This window comes from Rhinatrema bivittatum, chromosome 5 (assembly GCF_901001135.1).
Source record: "Rhinatrema bivittatum chromosome 5, aRhiBiv1.1, whole genome shotgun sequence".
NCBI classification, from domain to species: domain Eukaryota; kingdom Metazoa; phylum Chordata; class Amphibia; order Gymnophiona; family Rhinatrematidae; genus Rhinatrema; species Rhinatrema bivittatum.
Window position 1 is genome coordinate 290988308 of NC_042619.1, and position 23719 is coordinate 291012026.

Here is a 23719-nt window from a genome sequence, read left to right on the forward strand (position 1 = left end):
GTTGCCTTTTTAGCAGTACTGGTGGTGTTGCACTAGTGTCTTTTGCGGTGCATCCGCTGCCAGTCCCAATAAGTCGCTTGCATCTCTCTTTCCCTGACATTATGGATTTTATGTCACTGAGTGGTAACATTGCCCACTGTCCAACAATAATAATGTTCAGTCTGTTTAAAATGCCAACCGCCTGCTGCCTCACTGCCTGGCTGTAGTGTGCACCAATGTGTGTGGAGTGAACACAGAACTAGCTTGCTTGTAAGCAGAATACTCTCCCTGGGCACTTCCCAGCACAGACCCACTCAAGGTCAATGTTCAGTCTGTTTAAAATGCCCAGATGCACAGACCCACTCAAGAACAATGTTCAGTCTGTTTAAAATGCCCAGATGCACAGACCCACTCAAGAACAATGTTCAGTCTGTTTAAAATGCCCAAATGAACAGACCCACTCAAGGACAATGTTCAGTCTGTTTAAAATGCCCAGATGCACAGACCCACTCAAGAACAATGTTCAGTCTGTTTAAAATGCCCAGATGCACAGACCCACTCAAGAACAATGTTCAGTCTGTTTAAAATGCTCAAAAGAACAGACCTACTCAAGGGCAATGTTCAGTCTGTTTAAAATGCCCAGATGCCAAGACCCACTCAAGAACAATGTTCAGTCTGTTTAAAATGCCCAAATGAACAGAACCACTCAAGGACAATGTTCAGTCTATTTAAAATGCCCAGATGCACAGACCCACTCAAGAACAATGTTCAGTCTGTTTAAAATGCCCAAATGAACAGACCCACTCGAGGACAATGTTCAGTCTGTTTAAAATGCCCAGATGCACAGACCCACTCAAGAAAAATGTTCAGTCTGTTTAAAATTACCAAATGAACAGACCCACTCAAGGACAATGTTCAGTCTGTTTAAAATGCCCAAATGAACAGACCCACTCAAGGACAATGTTCAGTCTGTTAAGAATGCCCACTGCCCACTGCCTGCCTGGCAGTGCACTCATGTGTGGGCAATGCACACAGAACTAGCTTGCGTGTAAGCAGAAAAGAGGCTGAGTACTCCGGCCCGGGCACTTCCCAGCACAGACCCACTCAAGGACAATGTTCAGTCTGTTTAAAATGCCCAGATGCACAGACCCACTCAAGGACAATGTTCAGTCTGTTTAAAATGCCCAAATGAACAGACCCACTCAAGGACAATGTTCAGTCTGTTTAAAATGCCCAGATGCACAGACCCACTCAAGAACAATGTTCAGTCTGTTTAAAATGCCCAAATGAACAGACCCACTCAAGGACAATGTTCAATCTGTTTAAAATGCCCAGATGCACAGACCCACTCAAGAACAATGTTCAGTCTGTTAAAAATGCCCACTGCACTGACAAAGTAATTGTAATTTAATAAAGCAGGAATTTTTGTCAGTCCAGAAACATGGATGACATTGAAAATAATATCTCTCTCCAAGCCAGTCCAACACCCTCAATGGTAAATAGTGGTCAGTGCTAGATGACTAGACCACTAGACTGCTTGAAAGAAACAGGAATACTAGTGACTGTAGCTGGCACTAAAGCAAGACAAGGAATATTGGCACTAAAGCAAGACAAGGAATATTTTTCTTTCCTTTGCTAGCCTTAGCTTAGCCTATCTGTTCTGTGTTCTCTATCAGTTCTGCTTCTGCTTCTGCCTGCCTGCCACCCAGCCCACCTCCCCACAGAATCGCTGGAAATAAGTGCGTGGCTCCTCGTGCTGCTGTTTATATACTGCTGTCTCGTCAGTAAAATCCTCAGAGAGCACTGAATGACAGCTCGATTCGCTGCATTCAGTGCTGCTCTGAAAACGTGAACGCGAATAGGCTGCGTTCCGGTATCCATGCCAACATGTCCGACCCTTTCCTGTGAGTCACTGCGACTCACAGGAAAGGGTCAGACAGGTCGGCATGGTTACCGCAGGGGCGCCGCCATTTTGTGGTAATCTGGGGCTCTGAGCTCGCAGCTAATGGCGGCGAGGAAAAGCGCGCCCCTCACGGTTCAACGTATTCAACAGAAATATGTTGAATACGTTGGAAGTCGCGATGCTTTGCGCATCCCCCCTTTTTTTAAAGTTTGAAAAAAAATAAGTTGCGGATTGCAAATCCGTTCAAAACGAATGCACACCCCTAGCACCTGCTTCAGTCTTGTTCCAGAGAAAATACTTACAAGGTTTTATACACTTTCAACCACAAAGAACGATAACATTTCAGTTTAACCGCTTGTCTTGGATTAGTAGTTACTTTTGTTTTCCGCATTTCATACAGAGCAGCCTGCAGCATTAATCCTGTGCAGGAATCGAGCTCAGGAATTTCAGCCCCTTTCCAGGCTAGTAAAATGACTTTCTTAGCTAATAAAAGACATACAGTCAGGAACTTCACCACCACCACCACCTCCACACACTTTTCAATTTCATGCCCAGGCTCACCGTGACTCTGTGTGCATATGTGCATTTGCATGGGGTGGCATACCCGGGGAGATGGGGGGGGGGTCGGTTTGCCGGCAGCAGCAGGAGAGGCCGCAAGGCCACCGGCGGAGCTTATTCCGCCAGCGGCTGAAGGAGAGGGGCTCAACCTGCCAGCAGCTACTGTGCACCCACGCACAACTTCTACTTCGCCCCCCCCCAAGCAGGAAGGCCGGTGAGCCATGGTGTAGCTCATCCCACCATTGCCCGAAGACAACAGGAGGCCTGCGGGGGCCGTAGTGCAGCTTGTGTGTGTGTGTGAGAGCCTATGTGTGTCTCTGAGAGAATGTGTGTATGTGTCTGTGAGAGAGCATGTGTATCTGTATCTGTATGAGAGCCTTTGTGTTTGTGTCTGTGAGAGAGTGTATGTGTGTGTGGGTCTTTGTGACAGCCTATGTGTCTGTGTCAGGACATATGTGTGTGTGTGTGTGTGTGTGAGAGAGAGAGAGAGCCTATGTGCCTATGAATGTGTCTGTGAGAACCTGTGTGCTTCTGTGTGTGTCTGCCTGTGGGAGCCTATGTGTCTCACATACAGGCTCTCACAGATACACACACACACACACACACACACACACACATACGTAATGTATCTGTGAGGGAGAAGGAGCATGTGTATGTGAGAGAGAGAGTGTGTGAGAGAATGAATGTTATTGTGTGTGTGTGTGAGAGGAAAATAAAATTTGTATGGCCCTACCCCCCCCCCCCCCCAATCCACGATGATCTCAGGGTGACTGGAAATCAAAAGATCCCAGGTATGGAGAGCAGGTCAAGCAAGATGGTCTTTCTTCTTTAACAGATTCTGTTTCCTCTTGAAATACTGTCTGGGAGAGAAGAACACTCGGGCTGATGCCCTGTCATGATCCTTCTCACCTCAGGATGTGTCTGACAAACCCCGTCATATCATTGACCCCGGGAGAGTGATTCTTGCAGCCACTCATGTCGTACCGCTGGGAAGATGGATGTGGCTAGAAATCAAAGGAAGAAACTGTTGAAGTGGGCACACGATTCCCATCTAGCCGGCCATCCTGGACAGAGTCGCACTTTGGCTATATTAGAGCGGTATTACTGGTGGCCAACTATGAAAAAGGATGTATAGGCCTATGTGGGTTCCTGCACTGTAAGCGCCAAGCAAAAGCCGCCAGCCGGACGTCCGTGGGGTCTGCTACAACCCCTGCCAGCGCCAGATGAACCCTGGACACATATAGCAACCGATTTTGTGGTAGACTTACCACTCTCCAATGGGAACAATACCATTTGGGTCACCATTGATTGCTTCGCCAAGATGGCACATTTCGTAGCTTTACCAGGATTACCTTCTGCTGTGGATTCATCAGGTCCTCTACGTCCCCAGTGGGTGCCGGAGTTTTTATCGTAAAGAAAAAGGATGGTACATTAAGGCCGTGTATTGATTACCGCGGCCTGAATGCCATCACCCACAAAGACTGTTACCCACTTCTGCTCATCATTGAGCTATTCGTTCGACTCCAGGGGGCCCTGATTTTTACCAAGTTGGATCTGTGTGGGGGCCTATAATTTGGTCCGCATCCAACCCGAGGACATCTGGAAGATGGCATTCAATACGTGAGATGGACACGAGTATGCAGTGATGCCCTTTGGGCTATGTAATGCCCCTGCCATCTTCCAGAGGATGATGAATGAGATCTTCCGAGACCTCCTATATGCCTATTTGAATGATATCTTGATCTTTTCTAAAGACTTGGAATCCCATTGCTTGCATGTCCGGACTGTCCTCCAGTGGCTTAGGGACCATCATCTCTATGCCAAACTTGAGAAATGCTTTTTTGAACAGTCCAGTCTCCCATTCCTGGGCTATATCATCTAGGGATGTGAATCGTGTCCTCGATCGTCTTAACGATCGATTTCGGCTGGGAGGGGGAGGGAATCGTATTGTTGCCGTTTGGGGGGGTAAAATATCGTGAAAAATCGTGAAAATCGTTAAAAAATCGAAAAATCGAAAAATCGAAAAACCGGCACATTAAAACCCCCTAAAACCCACCCCCGACCCTTTAAATTAAATCCCCCACCCCCAAATAACTTAAATAACCTGCGGGTCCAGCGGCGGTCCGGAACGGCAGCGGTCCGGAACGGGCTCCTGCTCCTGCATCTTGTCGTCTTCGGCCGGCGCCATTTTCCAAAATGGCGCCGAAAAATGGCGGCGCCCATAGACGAAAAAGATTGGACGGCAGGAGGTCCTTCCGGACCCCCGCTGGACTTTTGGCAAGTCTCGTGGGGGTCAGGAGGCCCCCCACAAGCTGGCCAAAAGTTCCTGGAGGTCCAGCGGGGGTCAGGGAGTGATTTCCCGCCGCAAATCGTTTTCGTACGGAAAATGGCGCCGGCCATACGCGTATGGCCGGCGCCATTTTCCGTACGGAAAATGGCGCCGGCAGGAGATCGACTGCAGGAGGTCGTTCAGCGAGGGCTCCGGCGCCTCGCTGAACGACCTCCTGCAGTCGATCTCCTGCCGGCGCCATTTTCCGTACGGAAAATGGCGCCGGCCATACGCGTATGGCCGGCGCCATTTTCCGTACGAAAACGATTCGCGGCGGGAAATCGCTCCCTGACCCCCGCTGGACCTCCAGGAACTTTTGGCCAGCTTGTGGGGGGCCTCCTGACCCCCACGAGACTTGCCAAAAGTCCAGCGGGGGTCCGGAAGGACCTCCTGCCGTCCAATCTTTTTCGTCTATGGCCGCCGCCATTTTTCGGCGCCATTTTGGAAAATGGCGCCGGCCGAAGACGACAAGATGCAGGAGCAGGAGCCCGTTCCGGACCGCTGCCGTTCCGGACCGCCGCTGGACCCGCAGGTTATTTAAGTTATTTGGGGGGGGGTTCGGGAGGGTGGGGGATTTAATTTAAAGGGTCGGGGGTGGGTTTTAGGGGGTTTTAGTGTGCCGGCTCACGATTCTAACGATTTATAACGATAAATCGTTAGAATCTGTATTGTATTGTGTTCCATAACGGTTTAAGACGATATTAAAATTATCGGACGATAATTTTAATCGTCCTAAAACGATTCACATCCCTAATATCATCTCCAGCCAGGGATTCACCATGGACCCAGACAAACTCCAAGGTATTCGCGACTGGTCTCAGCCAGTTGGTCTGCGGGCCCTGCAAAGATTCTTAGGATTCATGAACTATTACTGGCACTTTATCGCAGACTACTCCATGCTAGCTGCTCCACTCACCGACATGACTAGGAAAGGATGAAACCTCTGGGAGTGGAGTCCCAAAACCCAGTCTGCATTCCAGACCCTTAAGGAGGCCTTCCGTACTGGCCCTTGTCTCTGCCACCTGACCCGAACTGCCCCTTCATCGTAGAAGTTGACGCGTCCGCCATTGGCGCGGGGGCGGTCCTCAGCCAGCACGCCACGAAGGGAGCCCTAATCCCGTGCTCCTTTTACTCCTACAAGTTCTCACCCGCAGAATGCAATTATACTATTGGGGACCACGAACTCCTGGCCATGAAGCTTCCCCCAGGAGTGGCGCCCCTGGCTTGAGGGGGCTCAGCACAAGTTTAACATTTACACAGACCACAAGAATTTAGAACACCTTAAAGAAGCCCAGCTACTGAATGCATGGCAGGCCTGCTGGGCCCTCTTCTTTGCACAGTTCAACTTCAAGTTGCGCTACCACCCGGCCATGAAGAATCTTCATGCCGATACACTCTCATGCTCGGTAGATCCAGAGGATACCCCCAATGGTCCGACCCACATCATAGATCCTGCATGTATCTTCCTCGCAGTTACTACCACCATGCCACCTGGTAAGATGGTGGTGCCTCACCATCTCCGAGAGCGAGTACTATGCTGGGCTCATGATTCGTGACTCTCTGGTCACCCCAGTCGGGCTCAGACCCTGGAGATGCTCTGCAGATTTTACTGGTGGCCCAGCATGGTAAAGGACTCCCGGGATTACATAGATTCCTGTCACATCTGTGCCCAGAAGAAGACGCCCACTGGATGCCCGTCTGGGTCTTCTCCAGCCTCTTCCAGCGCCTACAGAACCATGGACAAATCTTGCCACTGACTTCATTGTGGAATTACCCCCTTCCAAGGGAAACACTGTGATTTGGGTCATCATAGACTGTTTCTCCAAAATGGCCCATTTCATTCCTCTGCCTAACCTGCCTTCGGCTCCTGAACTGGGACGCTTCTTAACCCATGTCTTTCGCCTACATGGACTCCCAAAGGAGATCATGTCAGACCGAGGTCCACAATTTGCTGCAAAGTATTGGAGGTCCTTTTTTCTCCGTACTGGCCTGCAACACCTTCATCGCAATGGATCATCACCTTTTCAGAGGCCCATACCTAAGACCAGTTGACTCCAGCATCCAAGGGCTCAACCTAAGGGGAACATGGGCTAGTATTGGTGAAGCTCCAGTTTGGCCTCTGCTTCAGCTAGCTCTGCTTGCTGATGGTGAGGAATTGCAAGGCTCCTCCATGCAGGTTGCGCCAACTCTGCTTTGGCCCAAGGGTCCATATCCGCAAGAATCTATACTAGATGGTATAATTCCCAGAGTGCTGAAAGAACTAAGAAGTGAAATTAAGGACCTGTTATTGTAAATTTGTAAATAATCAGTAACATCTATGGTACCTGAAGACTGGAGGGTTACCAATTTAATGACAATTTTTAAAAAAGGATAAGGGGTGATCCAGGAAACTACAGACCAGTGAGCCTGTGCCAGGCAAAACTAGAAACTACTATAAAGAACAAACTGCTGAATATATAGATAGGCATAGTTTATTGGCACAAAGCCAACATGGATTAAGCTGAGGGAAGTCTTGCCTCACAAATTTGCCTCATTTTTTGAAGGAGTAGATAAACATGTGGATAAAGGTGTTACCATTGCTAGTAATAGCAGTGGCTATTTTCTAAGTCAACTTAATTAATAGCAGGTAATGGACTTCTCCTCCAAGAACTTATCTAATTCTTTTTTAAACACAGCTACACTAACTGCACTAACCACATCCCCTGGCAACAAATTCCAGAGTGTGTGTTGAGTGAAAAAGAACTTTCTCAGATTAGTTTTAAATGTGCCACATACTAACTTCATGGAGTGCCCCCTAGTCATTCTATTATCTGAAAGAGTAAATAACAAATTCACATCTACCCATTCTAGACCTCTTATGATTTTAAACACCTCTATCATATCCCCCCTCAGTCGTCTCTTCTCCAAGCTGAAAAGTCCTAACCTATTTAGCCTTTCCTCATTGGGGAGCTGTTCCATTCCCCTTATCATTTTGTTACCTCTTCTCTGTACCTTCTCCATCGCAGTTATATCTTTTTTGAGATGCGGTGACCAGAATTGTACACAGTTTTCAAGGTGTGGTCTCACCATGGAGCGATACAGAGGCATTATGACATTTTCCGTTTTATTCACCATTCCCTTTCTAATAAATCCCAACATTCTGTTTGCTTTTTTGACTGCCGCAGCACACTGAACCGACGATATCAATGTGTTATCCACTATGACGCCTAGATCTCTATCTGGGGTATAAATATAGCATGGGTTATTTTTCCCTATATGCATCACCTTGCACTTATCCACATTAAATTTCATCTGCCATTTCGATGCCCAATTTTCCAGTCTCACAAGTTCTTCCTGCAATTTATCACAATCTGCTTGTGATCTAACTACACTGAACAATTTTATATCATCTGCAAATTTGATTACCTCACTCATCGTATTTCTTTCCAGATCATTTATAAATATATTGAAAAGTAAGGGTCCCAATACAGATCCCTGAGGCACTCCACTGCCCACTCCCTTCCACTGAGAAAATTGTCCATTTAATCCTACACTGTTTCCTGTCTTTTAGCCAGTTTGTAATCCATGAAAGTACATCGCCACCTATCCCATGACTTTTTACTTTTCCAGGAAGCCTCTCATGAGGAACTTTGTCAAATGCCTTCTGAAATCTACCAGTTCACCTTTATCCACATGTTTATTAACTCCTTCAAAAAAGTGAAGCAGATTTGTGAGGCAAGACTTGCCTTGGGTAAAGCCATGCTGACTTTGTTCCATTAAACCATGTCTTTCTATATGTTCTGTGATTTTGATGCTTAGAACACTTTCCACTATTTTTCCTGGCACTGAAGTCAGGCTAACCGGTCTGTAGTTTCCCGGATCGCCCCCTGGAACCCTTTTTAAATATTGGGGTTACATTAGCTATCCTCCAGTCTTCAGGTACAATGGATGATTTTAATGATAGGTTACAAATTTTTACTAATAGGTCTGAAATTTCATTTTTTAGTTCCTGGCCTTCACCGGTCTAAGCCGGTCCAAGCCGCATGCCCCTTCTGCACACGTGGCTTAGGCGACGCGCCGGCGGCAGTGGGACGCCGCTCTTCCGCTGATCTTATAGTCGGAAGGGACATCCTCAGCTGACATCAGGCAGCTGTGACTCAGGCTTGCCTGCAAAGTTCTTTTCTCAGGTTTGCTGGATTGAAAAAGTACAGGGAGAGCAAACAAACCCCTCCCTTCTCTCAGGTTTTTCTCTCGGCGTTACCAGGTAGCACACAGAGAGGGTGAATCCCTCCTCCCTTCTCCTTCGCTCGCTCCCCAGCTGGCGCCGCCCTTCCGCTGATCTTATAGTCGGAAGGGACATCCTCAGCTGATATCAGGCAGCTGTGACTCAGGCTTGCCTGCAAAGTTCTTTTCTCAGGTTTGCTGGATTGAAAAAGTACAGGGAGAACAAACCCCTCTCTTTTCTCATGTCTTTCTCTCGGCGTTACCAGGTAGCACACAGGAGGGTGAATCCCTCCTCCCTTCTCCTTTGCTCGCTCCCCCAGGTTCCCCAGTTCCTAACAAAACTGAATCCCTCTTCCTTGCACCATCGTCTCATCCATGCATTGAGACTCCGGAGCTCTGCCTGCCTCTGGTGACTTGCGCGTGGAACAGGAAACATTTCAGAGAATGCTACCCTGGAGGTTCTGGATTTAAGCTTTCTATCTAAGAGCCTAAATTTGGCTTCCAGAACCTCCTTCCCACATTTCCTATGTCATTGGTGCCCACGTGTACCACGACAGCCGGCTCCTCCCCAGCACTGTCTAAAATCCTATCTAGGTGACGTGTGAGGTCTGCCACCTTCGCACCAGGTAGGCATGTTACCAGGTGATCCTCACGTCCACCAGCCACCCAGATGTCTACATTCTTAATAATTGAATCACCAACTATGACGGCCGACCTAACCCTTCCCTCCTGGGCAGTAGGCCTTGGGGAGATATCCTCGGTGTGAAAGGACAATGCATCGCCTGGAGAGCAGGTCCTTGCTACAGGATCCTTTCCTGCTACACCAGGTTGATGCTCTCTAATCATGAGACCTTCTTCCTCCAAAGCAGCACCAGGGCTACCAGTCTGAAGTTGGGACTTGGCTACTATGTCCCTGAAGGAGTCATTTATATACCTCTCTGTCTGCCTCAGCTCCTCCAGGTCTGCCACTCTAGCCTCCTGAGATCATTCTCTGATAGTCAGGTGGGAAATACAAACAGTCTAACTTCATTAGTCAGCCAGAGTGATTCACTGCTCTCTTGATTAACAAATGTTGATACCTAATCAAATCAAATCACACTACCTTATCACCTTTCCAAGGTGAGTAACTGAACTGAACTTTTCAACCTTTTTACTTAGGTATACACTGCTCCTAGCTTATTTCTAGTTTCTGGCTACTTTTTTTTTTTTAAATACACTCAGTTCTGCTTACTAGCTGCCTTACAGACTTTTATAAATAAACACACTAATTATTGCTTACTAGCTGTCTTACTGACTGACTATTTAAAAATACAGTCAAACTTCTGTTATTCACTGCCTTACTATTAAGAACATAAGAACATAAGAAAATGCCATACTGGGTCAGACCAAGGGTCCATCAAGCCCAGCATCCCGTCTCCAACAGTGGCCAATCCAGGCCACAAGAACCTGGCAAGTACCCAAAAACTAAGTCTATTCCATGTAACCATTGCTAATGGCAGTGGCTATACTCTAAGTGAACTTAATAGCAGGTAATGGACTTCTCCTCCAAGAACTTATCCAATCCTTTTTAAACACAGCTATACTAACTGCACTAACCACATTCGCTGGCAACAAATTCCAGAGTTTAATTGTGCGTTGAGTAAAAAAGAACTTTCTTGGATTAGTTTTAAATGTGCCCCATGCTAACTTCATGGAGTGCCCCCTAGTCTTTCTACTATCCGAAAGAGTAAATAACCGATTCGCATCTACCCGTTCTAGACCTCTCATGATTTTAAACACCTCTATCATATCCCCCTCAGTCGTCTCTTCTCCAAGCTGAAAAGTCCTAACCTCTTTAGTCTTTCCTCATAGGGGAGTTGTTCCATTCCCCTTATCATTTTGGTAGCCCTTCTCTGTACCTTCTCCATCGCAATTATATCTTTTTTGAGATGCGGCGACCAGAATTGTACACAGTATTCAAGGTGCGGTCTCACCATGGAGCGATACAGAGGCATTATGACATTTTCCGTTTTATTCACCATTCCTTTTCTAATAATTCCCAACATTCTGTTTGCTTTTTTGACTGCCGCAGCACACTGCACCGACGATTTCAGTGTGTTATCCACTAAGACACCTAGATCTCTTTCTTGGGTTGTAGCACCTAATATGGAACCCAACATTGTGTAATTATAGCACGGGCTATTTTTCCCTATATGCATCACCTTGCACTTATCCACATTAAATTTCATCTGCCATTTGGATGCCCAATTTTCCAGTCTCACAAGGTCTTCCTGCAATTTATCACAATCTGCTTGTGATTTAACTACTCTGAACAATTTTGTGTCATCTGCAAATTTGATTATCTCACTCGTCGTATTTCTTTCCAAATCATTTATAAATATATTGAACAGTAAGGGTCCCAATACAGATCCCTGAGGCACTCCACTGTCCACTCCCTTCCACTGAGAAAATTGTCCATTTAATCCTACTCTCTTTCCTGTCTTTTAGCCAGTTTGCAATCCACGAAAGCACAAACACACAAAAACACTAAATAATATTCCCAAATAGTTAACTTTGCCCCAATACTTTAAAAAAAGACAATGTCCCAAGCAAAAACTTACTGATTCCTTTCAGCCACCAGCAAGGTGATCTTCTCCTCTCAGTGCTCCCATTGGAATGATCAAGTGAAGTGATCAAATTTGCCGATGACACAAAGTTATTGAAAGTTGTTAAGTTACAAGAGGATTGTGAGAAATTATAAGAGGACCTTACAAAACAGGGAGAGTAGCCATGCAAAAAGCAAATGAAATTTAATGTGGACAAGTGCAAAGTGATGCACTTAGGGAAGACTAACCCAAATAATGGCTACACAATGCAAGGTTCCAAATTAGGAATCACCACTTATGAAATGGATCTAGGTGTTATTGTTGAAAATACATTGAAATCTTCTGCTCAGTATGCAGCAGCAGCCAAGAAAGCAAATAGAATGCTAGGGATTATTAGAAAAGGAATGGAGAATAAAAGAGTGTTATGCCCATCGGTCACAGATAGCTGCGACTGTGTGTACTTACTTCCTGCACTGCTCGCCTGCCCTCCCCGGGGCTGCTCGCGGCTCGGGCCAGCTTTCACTGCCGCATTCCCTGGGACACCTCATGATGGCCTGGACACCGCCGCTGCCTTCGACTTTGGGCCTTCCTAGGCGCCCGCGTGTGCCACTGGGCCCTCCTTTGAAGCCTCCTTGGTGGGAACCTCGGAGGCATCTCCAGTTGATGACATCATCAGACCGGTGTATTTAAACTCCACCTTCGCCCTTAGCTAGCCGACTTGGCAACAAGTTCCGTTCATCTACGACTACTGCCGACATGTTCCTGAGACTACTCTTTGTGCCTTGGACCCTGTCTGGTACCCAGTCCTCGGGGTCCAGTGCACACATTGGGGACTCGCTCTCCTTGCCTTCCCCCACTCCTCGGGCTGGCTCTGCGTCTTCTGGGTTCTAACCTGCAAGGCCTCCCATTCCTCAGGGCTACCTCTGGGACACCTCAGCTATCCGTGAGTTCTACAATGGGACTTCTCCGCTCCTCGGGGTTGTGCCCGCAGCCTGAACAAGACTGTCCGTGCCTCCCACTCCTCGGGACTGCGTTTACGTATTACAGTGACTTCCAGACTTTCCCCGCTCCTCGGGGTAGCATTCTCCAGCTTCCCTGGGACTTGCACGCTTCCTTGCTCCTCGGGATTGCATCTGCATACTAATTTGAGACTGCCTACACTTCCCCAGTCCTCGGGGTAGTGCTATGTCATCACTAGAGGCTCAGATCGGGCTTCCCTGTCCTGTGGGCTGGCCTACGGCATTACATCCTCCTCCTACGCTGTGCAGCTTCTCCCTTTGGGATTGCCCTCCGGAGTACCTCTTGATTGGCCAAGACTCACGCCTCCTGCTCTGCGGTCTGTCTGGCATTCCATCCCTCGGGGTCCCTGCCCAGGTATAGCCTCCAGTCTACTCTCCATGGGGGTCCTCTCCTGGTGTCGCAGAACCTCTTCATTGCCTCACCCAGAGCTCTCCACTGTCTCTGACCTCGCCTTCCGGCTGTGCAGACCTGCGAGGGTCCTTCCCACAAGTAGTAACAACTTGTACCTCGGGGCAAGGGCCCACATACCCACAAATCATAACAGATTTCCAAGTACATGGACCCGGCAGACCAAGAGTAACAGATAAGTATGAGAGAGAAAAAAAAAGTGTGGAAGCTTGCTGGGCGGACTGAATGGGCCATTTGGTCTTCTTCTGCCATCATTTCTATGTTTCTATGTACCTCCTGTCATGGGAGGGCTTTGGGCCTTAAGAAAACAGCTGGGAGCCCATGGCCAATATCCTGGACAAGGATCTCATTCGACAGTTTCATACCAAGCATCCTCACAAACCCAAACCCCCGGGGAGGGGCACTGCTATACCTGTTGGTCGCAGATGGCTGTGACCGCGTGTACTTACTTCCTGCACTGCTCTCCTGCCCTCCCCGGGGCTGCTCGCGGCTTGGGCCAGCCTTCACCGCCGCATTCCCAGGGACTCCTCATGGTGGCCTGGACGCCGCTGCCATCTTCGACTTCGGGCCTTCCTAGGCGCACATATGCGCCACTGGGCCCTCCTTTGAAGCCTCCTCGGCGGGAACCTCAGGGGCATCTCCGGTTGATGACATCATCAGACTGGTGTATTTAAACTTCACTTTCGCCCTCAGCTAGCTGACTTGGCAACAAGTTCCGTTCGTCTACGACTACTGCCGACGTGTTCCTAAGGCTGCGCTTTGTGTCTTGGACTTGGAACCTGTCTGGTACCTGCTCCTTGGGGGCCAGTGCACGCATTGGGGACTTGCTATCCTTGCAACCCCACTCCTTGGGCTGGTTCTGCGTCTCCTGGGTTCTAACCTGCAAGGTCTCATGTTCCTCAGGACTACTTCTGGGACAGCTCAGCTATCCGTGAGTTCTACAGTGTGACTTCCCCGCTCCTCGGGGTTGTGCCAGCAACCTAAACAAGACTGTCTGCGCCTTCCGCTCCTCGGGACCACACTTATGTATTACAGTGACTGCCAGAGCTTCCCCGCTCCTTGGGGTAGCGCTCGCCGGCTTCCCTGGGACTTGCAGCTTCCCCGCTCCTCGGGGTTGCACCTGAATACTATATTGAGACTGCCTACACTTCCCCGGTCCTACATCATCACTAGAGGCTCAGCTCGGGCTTCCCTGTCCTGTGGGCTGGCCTACGGCATTACATCATCATCCTATGCTGTGTAGCGTCTCCCTTCGGGGTTGCCCTCCGGAGTACCTCCTGATTGGCCAAGCTTTTAACCCCCTGCTCTGCAGTCTGTCTGGCATTCCATCTCTCGGGGTCCCTGCTCAGGTATAGCCTCCAGTCTTCTCTTCACGGAGTCCTCTCCTGGTGTCGTGGAACCTCTCCATTGCCTCACCCAGAGCTCTCCACTGTCTCTGACCTTGCCTCCTGGCAGTGCAGACCTGTGGGGGTCCTTCCCACAGGTAGTAACAACTTGCACCTCGGGCCAAGGGCTCACATACCCACAAATCATAACAGAGGCATTATGATATCCTCTATCACTTCATGGTATGACCTCATCTTGAGTATTGTGTGCAGTTCTGATCCCCACATCTCAAGAAAAATATAGCAGAATTACAAAAGGTAGAGAGAAGGGTGACCAAAATGATAAAGAGGATGGAACAATTCCTCTTTAAAGAAAGACTAAACAGGTTAGGACTCTTCAGCTTGGAGAAGACACGACTGAGGGGAGAAATGATAGAGGTCTACAAAATAATGAGTGGAATGGAACGAGTAATCTTTAATCAGTTGTTTACTCTTTTAAAAAATACAAATACCAGGGGACACACAATGAACTTACTAGGTATTACATTTAAAACATAATAGAAAATATTTTTTACTCAACACATAATTAAGCCCTGGAGTTCATTGACAGAGGATGTGGTGAAATCTATTAGTTTAGCTGCATTTATAAAGGGTTTGGACAAGTTACTAGAGGAAATGTCCATTAACCATAATCAAGGGAGAGTTGCAGAAATGCACTGCTTATTCTTGGGATAAGCAGCTTGGAATCTATCTAACCATTGGAATCCTGCCAGGTATTTCTGACTTGAATTGGCCCCTGTTGGGAACAGGATAATGGGCTTGATGGACCTTTGGTCTGATTCAGTATGGCAAGTCGTATGTTCTAATGGAGACATGGAGCAATTTTTCAATCCCTTATTATATCCTTCCCCAGTAAATTCCAAACTGCACCATGCAAAGACAGAAAATCATTTTCCTCAATTAATAATATTAGATATCTCCTATTGTAAGCTAATGGCTTAGCTAGAACTAGAACCAGCCACCTTCTTGGCTAAAGACAACAGGGAGTCTGTGGATCAGCCAGAAGAAAGCCTACCTAATGACTAGATCATAAAAATTGGATCTTACAACAGCAATAGCTTTTCTTTCTCACTGCTAAAGGAAGTTACATTATACTATTTCCTTCTCTATATGAAGATGTACTCTATCTAATCTAATCTACACCTCTAATACTACTAGTTTTAAAGACCAAAGAAAATAGATGTAAAAAAAATGTCTTACATTGCAGTTTTCACAACACCCTCCATCAGCACACTTAGCCCCTTCCTTGAAGGTACAGTTGTTCGGATCGCAGCAAGGATTGATGCATTCCTATTGAACAAGAGCAGCATTCCAGTTAACTACAACCATGGACATTAGTCCTTTGTGCACAGAGCCAGTAGGACCAGCCTACCACTCCTTCATGAGATTTCCATTCAGGCTGGGCATGTGAGATGCGAAGTCATGCCCTGGGTAGACTCAAGTATGGCAGCACTTTGTGCAACACTTTGCTAAAACAGGGTGTTCTGTCCCCTGCAGTGGGATGTATGTATCATAGTTTAACTGTGTTTAGTGCAGTCCTCCCTTCTGAGGATTCTTGATACTGAAACACTTTTTGTAACCCATGATAAAAATCTGTGAGCCTTGCCTTTAAGAGGTGTCTTTGCCCTTAAGAGAAGTTCCCTCCCCCATCCACTTTCTCTCACTATCGGAAGAGCTTGAATGCCCCTCAATCTAACTGGAGTCTTCCTAGGTGCCTTATAGGCTCAAGGGACTGCTCTTCATGCTCCCCCTGTGTCACATGGCTCTTAGGCTCACTGCCATTGGCCCTTGCCCCCTGCCCCCAGCTTGTGGAGGCATTTCCTTTAGCAGCTCTCAAAAAGAGCTCAGTCTTGCCCATGCGGGCTTCTGAGCCAGCAGCGCTCTGTAAAACCCTGTGAAACAATCAAGTTTTTACCTTCTTTTTTACTGCCTTCTTCTGAAGACTAAATCAGCCTCATATCCCTCATGCTTCCTACCTCTACCATAAACTAACTCCTGCAACTCAAGAGACCTCCTTCTCTCTCCTGCTACCCTGTCTCCAGTTACCAAAGATCTTTGCCTTGGGGCTTATGTTTGAGATGCAACAATTGTAAGTAGAATTACCTGTACAATAAATAATTTCAAACTTAAAGAATCTTTGTCTTGAGGACTGATTGGAAAGAAAGTTTAGCTGCCTGGATGGCAAACTCGGATGTCTGCCTGATCCAGAACAGTAAAAACCCATAGCAAACAGGAAGATAGTAAAAGTCAAAAGCATAGTGTAACAGGGAAGTCTGCATTGAGTAGAAATCGTTAAGGACCTGAATAAGCTTTCTACACCTTCAGCTGTGGTGAGAGTCCAGGGAATCAAATATAAAAACCTTAAGATTGTGAAGATTATACTTTCAGATCTGACTTTCAGTCTGCAATGCATTAAAGAAGCAAATGCAGATGTAATATGAGCCTATGCTGCAAGCAAGGTACACAAAGAGCAACCCCCACCAGAATTCGAACTCTAGACAAAGGACTTAACGACAGTGCTTAAGCCCATTCAAGCTTCCCTCTTGCTGAGCAAGGAATTTCTTACCTGTAAGCAACTCCCCCCTCCCCTTGCCACTTCTAGGAGCAGAAAGCAATTAGTCGCCATAGATACCAGATGTCTGCTGACTCTACAGACAGACACTCCCAACTCCAAAATATATCTAGTATAAATGTTATTGAAATTGTTTTCTTATGAATTCTTGTTATTGTTTCAATTGACTTTTCTCTAAAGAATCCTGAAAGCAATCTTTTATCACCACATAAATTTTAAAGGGGAAGGTGGAATGTTTCATAAATTTTCTCATAACATTATCTCCTTGTAATGTATTAAGTTTTTTTAATCATGAACAATCCACCTCCGTCCTTAATGTTTGTTTTTTTAATTTTTGTGTGAAATGTGCGCTGTGAATATTAAAATAAATCATATTTTTTATAAAGGAAATTGTTTTAAATGTATTTCAATTATTCACAGAGTGTTAGACAGGCAGCTTAAATTGATGATTTACTTCATCCTACCAAACTGAACTTGCAATCCATATGTAAACCAAAACTGACTTATCTTAAGGGTGTCATTATCCACCTGTTGTTATCGACCCGACAAGGCCTTGTTTCTGACCCTCAGAGGGTCTTTCCTCAGAGGATGTATATATTCTACTATGTAGTTGGAATTACTTATCTTTCAAGCTGTTTCTTGCAATGCCACAGTATAGACTGTTTTACGCCGAGCCATCAAGCAGATTTCTCCTTTTGTTCACCCTTGCTTAAATTCCAGCGTTCTTTGAACCCGCTGTCAGCATCTCTTGGATGATATGCTCCGCTATATGTTCTTACCCAACACTCTTTATAAAGGGCATCATTTCTAGATTCATTTGAGCAGTAATACTTCTTATGTTACTCCATCTCAAAAGAGCAAGGTCTTATGCTCACCAAACAGGGCAGCGAGAAGACTGGAAGAACAGTGATAGCGAAAGCTGCTCTGCCCCTCCCCCAACTCTCTCCTACACATTTGCCGCCGAAGGCTACTATAGATACCAGATTTCTGCTGACTCCAGGGAAAGGGAACAGAAAGCCTGAGGCAAACTTCCCTGAAGTGTTAGCTAGCCTTGCCCCTCTGCTTCTAAAGCAATTCAAAATGTATTCCCTAAAACTCAGTGGCTGAAAAAAGTGTTTGCTGTTGACATGGCTGAAGCACCAATACTGGAAGACAAAGGCACCTTGAAACAGCTAGCTGAAGTCATTGAATTAAGAGATGACACAGAGCAAAAAGCGATAGATGTTGAAGGAGGAGATGAAAGCAATAATTTGAAGAGATTATCTAAGCCAACAGAGAAAGCTACGCAGAGATATGAGGCAAGAAGACAGAGGCATGAACACAGAGTAGAAAGAGAGTGGCATAACCTGGAGCAGGAAAGGGAGAAGGTCACAGAGAGCCCCACCAATCTTAAATACCTGTTGCGTCCGTCGGTCTTCAACGGCTTTGCCCCGCTTGTTTCACCCCTATCTCGGCTCCTCCCGCCTACCTGGGCAAGATGGCTACTGCATCATTGTCATGCCAACTTCTCTGGCGTCCCCGGACCGGCTCTGGTGCAGCCGTATGCCATTGCTCCTCCCAGATACCTGCTAGGGTGCGCGCACGCGTGCAACCTACGTCCAAGTATGCCCAGTGGCGCAAACCTCGAGGGCGTTCCCTCAGCTGACGTCACGCCCACCCGGGTATATCTACTTCTCAAGATTGCTAGCTCATTAAGTTGGGAAAGGCTCGAATGGACTTGTCTGTTCCTGTCTGCGCTACTCTGCTGCTTCCCTGTTGCCTGCGGGAAGCTTTCCTTCTGCCCTTCGGGGTTTCACTACTAACTTGGGTACCCGCTCCTCGGGGGCCTTCTGTTCTATTTCAGGTGCCATTCAGGGATCAGGTACTCGCTCCTCGAGGGCCTGCTCTCCCTGCCTCAGTGCCCTTACCATCAACTATCTGGTGGAATCACATTCATTACACCTAACACCGAGTGAGTACTTTAACCTTCATCTGTCTCATCCACAGTATTTGCTGCGGAACCTTCTGACATCATCCATAGGAGAAGGGCTCCCTCTGCCGAGGTCCTTGAGACTATAATTCACCACTGCCACCTGGTGGCTACACCAAGCTGTATAAATAAAGAATTAATTCATGGTGTTTGTGTCTAAGAGTCTATCCCAGTGTTGTGGCTCCTCTCGGAGCTCCTCCCCGGGGGCGTGGCAAGGATCCACTAAACACACGTAGTAACAACAGATTGCAAACTCCATGGATCTGGCTCAGCTCACATAATTGCAAGCCATTCCAGGTCTGGCCCAGCGGATCACCGATCAGCAGACTGCGCTGGAAGGACTGACCACTGCATTTAATTTGTTACACAAACAGATGAACTCTCCTTCCATCTCAGGTAAAGAGACTCAACTGTCGGAGGTGACGGTCAAGACAACTGTACCTCTAGCAGCTCTTACCCGCTTCTCGGGAGAAGTATGGAGATGCAGAGATTTTATTAATCAGTGCTGCATGCACTTTGCATTACAACCTGGACATTTCCCCATAACTTATGTGAAGACTACATACATCCTATCATACCTAGATGGGCGAGCCCTGTCCTGGGCATCTTCGCTGTGGGAACACGAGGACCCGATCCTTCACAACATTGAAGGATTCCTTGAACTGTTTAAATCAATTTTTGATGACCCTGCCCAATACTCCATTGCAGGATCTTCCTTGGTTCACCTTAAGCAAGGGAACAAGACCCTAGCTGACTTTGCTATTGAATTCAAGACACTGGCGTCTGAATTATCCTGGGACCCAAGATGCCTGAAGCCGCTGTACTTTGAAGGACTGAACAATCGCCTGAAGGATGAACTCTGCCAGAGAGATGCCTGAAACCTTGGCTGAACTAGTGAAAGCTGGCAGAATTGACTGCCAGCTTCGAGATAAAGTTCAAGAAGCCAAGAGTACCAGGAGGCCCCTTCTGAGTGAAGTCTGTGTCAAGACTGCATCCAGGGCTACCCCTTTGATTCCAGCAGCCGGCGAAGAGGAACCGATGCAGTTAGGCTGCTGCCATTTGACGTCAAAGGAAAGAAGAACGCGGAAGAAACTAGGGCTGTGTATGTACTGTGGACAAGCTGGTCATGCTGTCCAAAACTGTCCTATATGTCCGAGAAGCGGACAGACCTAAGTCCTGCGGGAGGACTCTTCTTAGATCTCACCACTCCTTCTCTCCGCTCTCTCTTCCTGTATCTCTCCTCTGCGGCCCTCTTCAATATCAGACTCTTGCCCTAGTAGACTCAGGGGCAGTAGGCAATTTTATCCTGCAGCGACTAGTGGAACATCTACAGATCCCCACTTCCACCTTGTTACCTCCTTTGCTTCTTTCATCCATCCATGGAGAACCCTTGCTGGAAGAAGTAACCCTACGTACTGAGCCAGTCTGCCTATGTACCGGCGTACTCCATACGGAGACCATCTCCTTCTTTATCTTAGAGAAGGCTATGCATCCCATAGTACTGGGATTACCGTGCCTACACAGCATATGCCTCAATTTGATTGGGTCACTCTGGAACTGTCAAGTTGGGATCCAGACTGCCGTAAGCGATGCCTGACTGAGGTTAAGCCAATACCATGTATGCCTACTACCCCAGTGATGCCGGGCTTGCCACCTCAATACACATCTTTCAAAGATGTTTTTTCGAAAGAAGCTGCAGATATATTTCCGCCTCATAGACCCTATGACTGCGCCATTCGTCTGAAGCCGAATACAGATCCACCCAAGGGCAGAGTGTATCCCTTGTCTGTGGCAGAGAACAAAGCCATGTCTGAATACATTCAGGAGAATCTCAACAAGGGCTTCATTAGACCGTCCAATCCTCCTGCAGGCACAGGCTTTTTTTTTGTGGGCAAAAAGGACAGCACATTGTGTCCTTGCATAGACTACAGAGGCCTTAATGAAATAACTATTAAGGACCGTTACCCACTACCTCTCTTTGACAGGCTACAAGGAGCCCAGATCTTTTCAAAACTAGATCTTAAAGAAGCATATACCCTACTTCGTATTAAAGCTGGCGACGTGTGGAAGACAGCCTTCAGCATCCAAGATGGCCACTTTGAGTACTTAGTAATGCCGTTTGGTCTGTGTAATGCTCCGGCTGTCTTTCAAAATTTAATGAACATCTTCCGAGACCTCCTCTACAAATGTGTAGTTAGCTATTTAGATGACATCTTAATCTTCTCACAAGATGTCATCACCCACCAAGAAGATGCCAAGAGAGTACTACAGAGGCTTCTTGAGAACCATCTCTATGCCAAGCTATCGAAGTGTGAGTTCCATAAAGAATCAGTGCCTTTCCCAGGCTACATAGTCTCCAAAGAGGGTTTTCAAATAGACCCACAGAAGCTGGAGAGTATCAGAAAATAGGCCCAACCTACCGGATTAAAGGCTCTAAGATGCTTCTTAGGGTTCACTTATTATTATAGGACCTTCATTAAGAATTACTCTTTTCTCACAGTACCTCTGACAGCTATGACGCGAAAGGGTGCCAATGTGTTCAAATAGTCTCCAGAAGCGATTGCTGCATTTCAAAAATTGAAGGTTGCCTTTTCATCCAAGCCTTGCCTTCAACATCCAGACCCCTCAAAACCTTTCATTGTAGAGGTTGACACCTCGGACATTGGCGTAGGGGCAGTATTAAGCCAGGCTGGCAATTCTAAAGTTCCTCATCCTTGTTCATTTTTCTCCCATCGCTTTTCTCCTGCCGAGAGAAATTACAGAGTTGGAGACAAGGAACTTCTAGCCATAAAAATGGCATTCGAAGAGTGGTGCCCATGGCTCAAAAGAGCGCAACATCAAGTAACGGTCTTCACAGAACTTGGAGTATCTCCGCCAAGCACAGCGCCTGAACCATAGAAAAGCAAGATGGTCGCTGTTTTTCAACAGATTCAACTTCGTGCTCAAGTATTGTCCAGGAGATAAGAACATCAGAGCCGATGCTCTTTCTCGCTCCTTCGTCTCCGAGGATGTACTCGAAAAGCCGCAACACATCATTGACCCCGAGAAGGTCATATTGGCAGCTACCCATCCAGTGCCTGCAGGAAAGATGATAGTACCCAAGAACCTCAGGAAAAAGGTTTTGGCTTGGGCACATGACTCCAAACTTTCAGGACACCCTGGACAACGAAGGACGTTGGCTAAGTTGCAAACCTTCTATTTGTGGCCCACCATGAAAGAAGACACGTTTGCCTACATCACTTCCTGTGCAAACTGCGCTAAACAGAAGATGCCACCAGAACGTCCATGGGGTCTCATCCAACCCTTATCGGTCCCTGAAGAACCGTGAACATATATTGCCACTGATTTTGTGGTAGATCTACCATCAACTGGAGGTAACAACACCATATGGGTAACCGTAGACAGGTTCTCGAAGATGGCGCATTTTGTGGTCCTCCCAGGCTTACCCACCGCCATGGAGCTTGCCCAAATATTTATCACCGACATCTTCTGCCTGCATGGCTTGCCTAAGCATATAGTCTCCGATCATGGAGTGCAGTTCACAGCCAACTTCTGGAAGGCATTATGTAAGAAGTTCGATATAGCCCTCGACTTGACATCGGCATATCATCCGCAGTCCAACAACCAAACAGAAAAGATGAACAGGACACTCAAACAGTTCATTCGTGCTTACGTGAACACCCGACAAAATGATTGGCGTGAACTGTTGCCATGGGCAGAATTTGCCATAAACTCACATCCAGCAACATCCACTGGAAGAACACCTTTTGAAGTGGTATATGGATGACTACCGCCACTGCCACTTCCATTAACAGTGTCATCCCCAGCAGCACAAACTACTGCTACTGACATTCATCAAATCTGGACTCAGACTAAGGAGATGCTTAAGAAAGCAGGAATATGAGCTAAGAAAGGATACGATGCTCATCACCGTAAGGCTCCAGACTTCAAGCCTGTTGACAAGGTCTGGTTATCAACAAAACATTTAAGGCTAAATCTTCCTTCAGCTCGATTCGCTCCTCACTACGTTGGACCATTTCCCATTCTCTGATGACTGGGCAACCTCACCTACAGTCTGAAGTTACCAGCTACTCTCAAGATCCACAATGCATTCCATGTCTCACTATTGAAACCAATGATACTCAGTGAATTCTCCAACAAAATACCCGATTCTACTTCGGTAGATGCAGAAGATGACATAGAGTATAAAGTTGATGCAGTTCTTGATGTAAGAAGACGAGGCAGAGTATGGGAATATCTCCTGTCATGGGATGGTTATGGCCCAGAAGACAACTCTTGGATTCCAATATCTTGGATAAGAAGATGCTGCAAGAATTTCATCATCTACATCCGCAGATAGGTCATTGCATGGATGCCATTTGAAGGGGAGCACTGTTGCATCCGTTGGTCTTCGACGGCTTCACCCCGCTTGTTTCACCATCTCGGCTCCTCCCGCTTACCTGGGCAAGATGGCTACCGCAACTGTTTCATGCCAACTTCTCTGGCTTCCCTGGACTGGCTCTGGTACAGCCGTATGCTATTGCTCCTCCCAAGTACCTGCTAGAGTGTGTGCGCGCGCACAGCCCACATCTAAGTACGCCCAGTGGCGCGAACCTCGAGGGCGTTCCCTCAGCTGATATGCCTACCCGGGTATATCTACTTCGCAAGATTGCTAGCTCATTGAGTTGGCAAAGGCTCGAATGGACTTGTCTGTTCTTGTCTGGGCTACTCTGCCACTTCCCTGTTGCCTGCGGGAAGCTTTCCTTCTGCCCTTCGGGATTTCACTACTAACTTGGGTACCCGCTGCT

The 23719-nt window shown here is 47.2% G+C and overlaps 1 protein-coding gene across 1 annotated transcript in view; it reads right to left on the reverse strand.

Moving 5' to 3' along the window:
* LOC115092794 (disintegrin and metalloproteinase domain-containing protein 28-like) overlaps positions 1–23719 on the reverse strand; it is a 141905-nt gene that overhangs the window by 44162 nt on the left and 74024 nt on the right. The window contains exon 13 of the mRNA XM_029604113.1: positions 15571–15660. Coding sequence (XP_029459973.1) covers positions 15571–15660 — 90 coding nt within the window. The remainder of the gene's footprint in view (positions 1–15570; positions 15661–23719) is intronic.